The 9,084-nt window shown below is 48.2% G+C and overlaps 1 protein-coding gene across 1 annotated transcript in view; it reads right to left on the bottom strand.

Annotated features, from left to right (window-relative positions):
* Positions 1-5,396: 5,396 nt before the first annotated feature.
* Positions 5,397-9,084, bottom strand: part of SYN3 (synapsin III) — a 392,583-nt gene continuing 388,895 nt past the window's right edge. Inside the window, exon 14 of the mRNA XM_004589565.2 lies at positions 5,397-7,249. Within this exon, the coding sequence (XP_004589622.2) occupies positions 7,117-7,249 (133 nt within the window). The 3' untranslated portion in view covers positions 5,397-7,116. The remainder of the gene's footprint in view (positions 7,250-9,084) is intronic.

Genomic DNA, 9,084 nt, shown 5'->3' with positions numbered 1-9,084 from the left:
CTTCATTCAAGATAGCTGCCTCTTATTTGGAGAATATTTTACTTTTAAGATAGAGTACACCACTCCCCTGCCATGCTGTTCCTACCACTGATGAACACAAGAACTAGGGCAGGGGGTGGGCCAGGCTGGACAAGGTAATGGCACCCTATTGGCATATGTGAAGGCCGGGTCTGAGAATGGGTCTGGCTGAGTTAAGCTCCAGCACTCATGGGTATGCATGAGAGCTGGATGGGATATGGGCTGGGCTGGATTAGGCTTGCGTGAAAGCTAGGGCTGGGGGTGGGCCTGTTGAGGGATACTGGGGGATGCCCCGACTAGATTCTGGTACCTGCTAGTATGTATAAGAACTAGGTCTGTGGTGGGCTGGCTGGGTTGGGCAGTAGAAGCATCTGTCAGTTAGTGTGAGATATGGGGCTGGGGTGGAACTGACCAGGCAGCTGCATCCGCCAGTATATGCATCGACTGGTGCAGGTGACAGATCTCACCTGACCCTGCACGGGCTGGTGCACAGAAAAGTCAAGTCTGAGGTCACCCCAGGCGAGGTTTCTTGGGGGACTGCCCAACTAGATCATTGGACTTAGACCTTGGCCATGGAAAATCACAGGATATGTGGTCCCAACTTTGTGTGTATTGGACTGGGCCTCCTCAATTGCTGAGGCCTATTTAGTGTTCAGCATGCCCAGATGCACATGAGGAACAAGATGGCCAGCTTATCTAGGACAGCAGAGGAGAGAAAGCAGAACTGGTAGGACTACTCTCCTGGTCAAGCTTTGCAACGTGTTCCTGGACCTGTGGATACACTAAGGTGGACTTGGTCAGCCAAGAGACCTTGGAAAGATTCAACTCTGGTGTGATGAAGGCAACAATGTCTCAGAACTATCAAACCATTAACACCCTTGGAACACTCTTCCCCACTCGGCCTCTAAGATAAATGACAGTCTCCCATCCCTGGGTGTTGATGTAGTTTAACAGCAAGGAGCGGCCCTTCACCCTCTCCTCCCCTGCAGACACAGAAGAAAGAAAAGAATCCCACAAAAATGGAAACACTGCCCTGTCCATCTTCCAAACCTGATCCTCTGCACCCGAATCAGAGGCCCACATGGGCATGCATCCCTCTTTATGTGAGCAATATTGAGGAGGAAATTAAAAAGTTTAAAAAAGACAAAATATATAAAATTCAAGATTGATTTATTTTTCTACAAGGAAGAGGCCAGACACAAATGACCTGTCATACAAACAACTATTGAAACATGCTAGAGTGACAGCAACTAAGGTCGGAACCACAACACGGGAATAGAACAGCATCAGCATCTGCTGAAATAGGAATATTGCCAATGTCTTCCTGCTTCTTAAAAAACCGTTTGCATATAAGGAAATGGCTTGGAATGTATGTACTTCAAGACTATTTCAAGTTATATGTACAAGTGATTTTTTTTTTTGCTACACATGTATGCTGAGTCTTTTCCATCACAGTGAAGAAAATTCAGTCCATAACATGGTTTTCTAGAAGCCAATGCCACTTTTAGTAGCTTAGTAATGTATAGGTAGAAGGTTGGGACTGTTGGCATTTTCCTCCCATAATATTTCATAACATTGAAACTACAGCCTTTTAAAAACAAACGTCCACTGATTGCCCTATGGCTTTGATTGGGATGGCTAATGGGATTGCCCTGAAGCTTGGATGGGTCCATGATGGGTCCAAACTGACCACAGTTGTCATGTGTGCTCTGTGGTCTCATAATGTTAGGCTGCGCTCTGTGTGTGTGTGTGTGTTGGGGGGCAGTGGGAAACATGGGAGGACAAGACCAGAAGCACCAAATACAACCATGCGCTCAGAAAGCAGGTGTTTTTGAATATTCCTTAGAAGGTCCATGATGGTGCTGGTGTCCTGTGGATACAGGTACTGCTCCCCAACCTCACCTCAGGCTTTCTCACTGATGTTACTATAGTTCTTGTAGCTTAAGATATTGGTGATGTAAACCTAAATTTGCACACCTTTATAATAAGCAATAGTTTATTACAACTATTATAAATTCTGAACCGCCACCCACCCAAAGCTTGTCCTCTTGAATAGCTCAGTGTAGCCAGGAGCCCAACAGTATACATTCTTGTATTGTGACTGGAGCTTTAGGTATTGCTGGTATATAATGAGTATATTGTGGTTTGGCTGTAGTCCATTTACCACGTGATTCTTTCACATCAGCTTGATGGACGGTCATGGACGCTGACAGTATAGAGAGCCATGGCAAGCTTTTTACTAAGGGATAGCTCTGCATACAGCAAAGGTTTGCGGCCTTAATGACTGTCAGTGGCATCTTTACCTCCTTTCATTAACAAGTAAGTGCTTGTCTGTCACTTCCAGTTAGAAATGAATTACAGGTTTATAAAAGATCTGACACAGCTGATGAGCGAATCATGGGAGATATTCTTTCTTCCCAACTTAAAGTTTTTGTAGATCCCAGTATAGAATCTCTGTTGAATGATCTCCTTTCCAACTCCAGCTTGGCTCTTTGCAAGTCCTGAGGTCACTGCTTAGCTTAATATGTGTGTAATTCTTGTTGTGAGGCAGATGGCCATGCCTCCTGTCCCTCCCTACATGCGGCCCAGCACCAAGTCTTATTCCTCTCTTACCCTGAGCAGATGTCTAATACAGGGGCTGTGAAATAGTGGTGCGGGCCCCTGTTTCCTGCTGGGAGGTGAGCATGGGCAAGACCCCTTTAGTTTGTCTCCAGTTGACTGAAAATTGATTGGATAAAATTATCCAATGAAAATGAAGAATTTTAACTATCTCTCTCTTTCTTGGGATTCCCCCCCCCCCCATAGGTCATAGCTCTTAATTTTCTTTTATTCCAGAGCCAAAGGGTAAAATATTAATGGGGTGGCAAGGAAGTGCTAGCTCACTTCAGACTAGTGAAAAAACATGGGAGCAGATACTTAAGAACATTCAGAAAAAAAACTCATCAGGATAAAATATATTTATGATCTAAGTGATTTATGTTACACACACATTGGTGGAAGGGATGTGCAGTTTTGGATTGACTTCCCTTAAAGGGAACACCTTCCTAATTCAAAGTGCTGTTTCCCAGCCATGTTCGCATCCTCCACTTTACAGTTGAGACTGTGTCAACAACTGTCAGTGTGGTTAGTATCCAGCCAGCTCTGGCAGCCTCGTGTGGAAGTGCTCCTAGGCAAGGCACTGTTCCCACTGGCCTCTGTGAGGCTGGCTGCACGAGCTCAACCGGTGGCTCTAACCCACCTGCTGTTGCTAGTTCTATATGCGTCAGAAAAGCCACCAGGCCATTTCATTAGGTTGAGCAAAGTACAAGGGGTTCTCTGGTCTCCAGTGCAGGGAGGGGTGGGGTACCGAGAATGCCTCTGAGGTACACTGAGGTCTACCTTGCCTTGCCAATGGAAGCCAAAGCCGTTGATTTGGGTTCAAAAGGGTTGGCAAGCCCATGCCTGGTTTCCCTCCTCCACCACCCCAGTATACCTTTAAACTTTATGAAGACTTTGGACTTTTTGTAGCAGGTTACTTCCTTTCTTTGGACCTGGACCTGTACAATAGCAGCTTGGAAACTGTCCTGGTCTGCCTGACCTATCCCGACTGTGTGACTGTCCGGGGCTTGTGGCCATGGCTGCATGTGGGTGATCCCATGTGCCCTTTCTGCTTCTCCTGCTCCCTCCTTTCAGACTCAAGGTCAGAAACTGCCATTGATTTTCTTCAGCCTCTTTGTCTCATGTTGCTCATCTCTGTATTAGGTTCATTCTGTTCTGGGGCAAGCGAATTCTTTATACCGATTCTTTGCTTCTGTCTTAACAGTTTGTTTCTGTTTGATTCATTTCATCTGCTGGGAGGACCCACCTAGACCATCTCCCAAACAATACTCAGCGGGGCCAGGCAGTGAGTACCATCCTCTATACAAGATGACTTGGGAACAAAATCCTGCTATGGCCTGCTTTCCCCTGGACTCTCAGCAAGTTCATCCCAGTTCCGGAAGTAGTTCAAGTTCAGGTTTGTGGGTTTGATGTTGTATCAGTTCCCACGTGGGTGAAGCCCTTCACCCTTCAAATCTTGGCAAGATGGAGTTGTCTTCCCAGCAGGGACTGAATGTGAGGTGGATAAGATGATGCTGGGAACACAGAGGGAGTCTTACATTTTAACCAAAGCACAGTATCCTGGGTAGTGCATGTAACCCAAGTGTGGTCCCAAACAGTATTTGGTGAACCCACATGCAGTATTGCTTCCATGCTGGTAGGAAGAAGAGCTATAAGAAGTTTCATTTGTTGTCCTGCTGGCTGGGAGAGGTGCTTTAAAACTCTGCTTATTGTATTCAGACCAAAGGGCTTTGTTGGATGCCAGCTTCCCCAAGTTGTGTGGAGGGTAAATGTGAGCTTTTCTTCTGGTCAGAGTTGAGAAACAAAGCACAAAACAACCTCCACAACCCTTCAAAATCCATACAGAGTGTGACTCTCGTCCCTTTCTGCCCTTTCCCATTTCAAAATGTCACAGTTATTAAAGGTTAGATTTTTTGGAAGCGATATGTACTGGCGCATGTGAAAAAATTTTCATTTTGGAGATCTATGGATCTCTGTGAGACTCAGACATACACAGAGCAAAGGGAAAATTCCTTCAGTGTTTTGTTTATAAACTAGCATATGCCATGGATCTAGACATAACTCTGCATAGTCACAAAGTCAGGCTGGCCGGCCTGGGGCAGGGTTTGAGTGTGCTGCTGTGGGTGGAATATCTGTGCGGTACCGTCTGAGTGCTGAGATGTTCCTAGGAACGAGGGACACAATGGGAGAAAGTGGAGGAATGAATTGATCATGGAGTCATAAAGGAGTGGGTCCCTAGCTATGTTTGGGACTTGAATGTATTCATATCAGTATTATTTCCTCATTTCCATACAGATCAGCCTGGGGCTGCTGTTTTGATCTCAACGTGCATTCAGGGTCATTCGGGGACCCTTTTGAGGCCTCCCTTGGTCTGAAAAGAAGTTTTGTTGGCCGTTGTAACTGGTTCTGCATGCCCACTTAGATTTTATCCAGGCCAAGTCACTGAGCAGTGTGTCTGCGCTGTTTTACACCTAGCTGAGAATCATCTGAGCCTGTTGTTGGAGTATAGGCCACACAGATATTTCCTGTCTTCTGACTCCTTTAAAACTTGTGGGCTTGGTGCAGTTGTCGCCTGGCCTAGGGGCTTTCTCCCACCCATCATGCAGGCTGTAACACAGTGTGATTTGTGACACATCGCCCTGAGCAGTGGAGTCTTTATGTATGTATGTATTTTTAAGGTAGGAGAAACCAAATGTAGACTCCTGCAGCTCTGTTTTGGTCCTTCCCCTGGGGCCACCTCACTTGCTGTTGTCAGCGGAGAAGGGAGGGGCCAGTAAACTCACCAGACAAGTGCTCTGGTCTCTCCACACCCCAATCCTGCACCTCCAGGGATAACTTACACTAGTGACCCTTAACTTCTCGAGGCCTGATCATGACAGAGGGCAGAGGGCGAGAGAGAGTGACACTCTGAGGGCCAAGTGGATCTCTGACAGCCGCGTGGGCAGGTGCTAACCTATCGCTCTGAGTCCTGAGCCAGGCTCTAGCCAATGGTTAGAAACTAGCTGGCAACTGGGTTCTTCTAAGGTCAAAGTGACCTAAATCACTCAGCAGGAGAGGGTTTCTGGGATTGGAGAACCAAGCAGGTAGTGGTGGCTGTCTATGCTTCAGGAACCTGGGCAGGTCTCAGCTGGTTACCAAGCAATCAGCATCTCCTGGGTTTGATTAGAAAGGGCTCTGTGATGAGTGAGGGGATGACTTCCCCAGGTGGCAAACAGAGGCTGAGTCACATGGCTGTTACTGATGCCCTGGCATCTTTCAGGACCAGGAGGATGCTGTTGGCACCTATGATGCTCCTAGCACCTGGTGCTTGGTGATTTGGGATGCTCTATGTGGGATGCTCTCTGCCTTGTAAGGGGGAGAGTCCTGGGAAGGGAGTCAAAATCAGTTTCCAGTTCTGCAGTTCACTTGTTTCATCAGATAAGTTTGGATGAAATAAAGTCAAAACTGAGTTCTTTCCTACACAAACTGCAAAGCCCTAGTTCCTGTGTCATGCACTGCATATGTCCCAAAAGACATAGGCCTCATGCTTCCAGGCATCCTTGACCTGTGCCTCACTGTACAGTCTGCAAAACATGGAACCCGATGGTTATCGTCGCACTTTCTAACCCCTGGCCACTGACCCCTTGATTCATGCCGATTCCTGACATGCACCTGCAGAGGAGACACTCTATGTGGCAGGCCAGAGGGACCAAGCAGTGATGTCACACAGAATGTGCACAGGAGCCCTAACCTAACCCTTTCCACGGGAAGTTCTGGGCCCCTTGTCCTTTTGGGAACCAGTCGTGATCCCCACCAGAACCTGGGGCCTGCTGGCTGCTGTCCAGTGACAATAATGCCCTGGGTGAGTGGCCTCTCCAAGGTGGATCCGCTCTCTGTTTGGGTTGTGTCCTGAAAGGCCCTACCCACTACAAAGGACTCCTGTTGTCCCAAGATTCCCACTGGGAGCTGGCTGTGATGGGGCTTTTCCTGCCTGCTCCGAGGGGAAGTCTAGCAAGAACAGAAGAGGGGAGAGCAGGGGAAGGTTCTCTAGCCGGGCTTGTCTCTTTTCGTGTGTGAAACACTGTGACAAGATTATTGCCTCCTCTGTCGCTGAGGTCTGGCCACAAGTACCTGTGTATGAGGCAGGTAGGGCAAAGTCTGAGTTGGGCTCGCACCCAAAGGGAAGCAAAATCCTAGCCAGAAATGTGGCAGCCAGCTACACACAGATGTCTCGCTTGGTGATCTGAGGCAGGGGGGCTAGCATGAGCGTGGGCAGAGCCATGGGATGCCTCTGATGGAGGCTGTCCCAAGAAACCTGGAGGCTCAGACAGTGCCACTGGAATGAAATGGTCAAGGTCAAGAGAAATGGTAACGAATCAGTTCCTGGGTCAAAGGCATTTAGCAAGTGTGTTCTGAGCCCCCGTTCTGGAAGCAGCGGCCTAGGGAGCAGGACGAGGCAGGAGAGGAAGGTGCACTGGAGCCCTGTGGCCCTCCCCTGACCCCACCCCTGACCTGACTGGCTTAGTCAGAGAACAGGCTGGCGAACGATTTTCTCAAGTTGCGGATAGTCTCGGCCTTGGCCTCGTCTTCACTGGGAGGCCCGCGCTGCGAGGTGTCCGAGGTACTGAGGCTGTTGGTCAGGGACTGAGATTTGCTGAAACACAAAGGCAAGGGTTTGGGGAAGACAAGGCAGGAAGGCCAGTGGGTGAGCCCAGACATTAACACCTGGTAGTGACCCCTGAAGCCAGTCCCTCACCTCCACATCTGGTGGTAAGATAATTGAATCTGTCCCCGTGGCTTGGGTACATACTGGGGCTCACAGAGTTATGCTATCTGCTAAGGCCCTCACAGCATGCAATGAGGTATGCCCCAAACTCACACTCTCCCTGCTTTGCTAGGCTGTGCAGGCACAGGTGGGATTGGAATATAGCTTGCTCCCTCTCCCACCTGCATGGACAAACCAACATTGTAAGCAGCTTCAAATCATGGTCATGCTATCTCATCAGGCACTCAATTGGGGAAATCAAGAGGCTCACGGGGAAAGGAACATCCAGATCTGTGAAGTCATTCAGTCTGGCCTTGCCAGAGCAACTGTTGACAGCACTCACAAATAGTACATCTAGATAGAGCAGGCTCACTTGTAAGAGAATCATTTGGTATGGCCAATGAATGATGTCATTGATATCTATATGACCCTTGGCAGAAAAGACGTGCCCCACCTGTTCGGACCCCACTCTGCCATCTGACACCTATGGCCTTGGGTGAGTGACTCACTGCTGTGCCTCTAGCCCATTTGAAAACGCAGGGTTGCTCCAGCTGGCTCCCATTGCTGTTTTAGCTCTTACACTCTGGGCCTCACCTCCCACCTCCTCCTCGAAGCCTTTGGGGCCTCCTCCCAGTCTTCCCCCATCCTATGTTTGGGATTCTCCTTGTGCCATTTGGAACTGCAGTGTGCCATTCCCCAAGGGTAGCTCAAAGGTCATCCCTGCAGTGGCTGCTTTCTGGGCAGTTCTCAGCACCTGTCCTCTTGGGCTGGGTGTGCAGGGGTGGGGAGGAAGACAATGCAGGCCCTGCCCTCAAGGGATTCACAGTCTACAGGATGTGACACGAAGAGTGTATATACTTGGGTCACAAGTGGGAGACACCTGCATGTGTTCTGGTCATCGTACTAGAAAACTGAAGTCCTCTTCCAAGCATGGACTTTATTGTACTCCCTGCCAGGATATGGTACAGAGCAGAGATCTGGTTCCCTGCTGACTTGAGGGAAACAAAGCCCTTAACGCTGTAAGGAAGGTGCTTTTACAGACCCGATGATGACTCAGCATCCATGCTTGGCTCAAGTCTCAAAGCCCTGTGCGTCTTGTGATTAGCTGGGCTGATCTTGCTACGTGGGCACAGGCTGTACACAGATATGCCTGCTTAGTGGCAGTGGCATCCCAAGCCCTAATTATGCACACACTTTCCAAGGTCATTATCAGTTTGCCTGGGAGAAAATGCCAGCACAGAGAGGTTATACAGATGTTAAGTGGTAGAGTTGAGATTTGAACTCAGGATAAATTGATTCTGGAATCTGTCCCATTGACCCCTATGCCTGAAATGTTATTTGCTAACATGTACCAAACTAAAAATACACCCAAAGTTTGATCCCCAATACCATTTCATGCATGTTTTCTCTACAGTGAGTCCTGCAATTATAAAAAGAGGCATTCAAGGTTACTTGGCAGGATTGTCTAGAAGATCAAACTGTTTCTGCTCATAGTGAGTTTTTTGGATAAACTATAGTACCGCCACACACTGGAATCCTGTGTGGTCATGAAAAGGGGCTCTCAGTGAGCAGTGTGGAAGAGCTCCAAGCCGTACCGTTAAACACACAAAACACAACAGACTGATGTGGATGGTGAAGTCACTATTTGTGTAAGAAAAAGGGTGAGTGAATCAGAGCATACACGTATTTTCATATTTGCAAAAGGAATTACCGAAGGGAGCTGC

This window comes from Ochotona princeps, chromosome 15, assembly GCF_030435755.1.
Source record: "Ochotona princeps isolate mOchPri1 chromosome 15, mOchPri1.hap1, whole genome shotgun sequence".
NCBI lineage: Eukaryota > Metazoa > Chordata > Mammalia > Lagomorpha > Ochotonidae > Ochotona > Ochotona princeps.
This window is presented reverse-complemented; position numbering and strand designations above follow the sequence as displayed.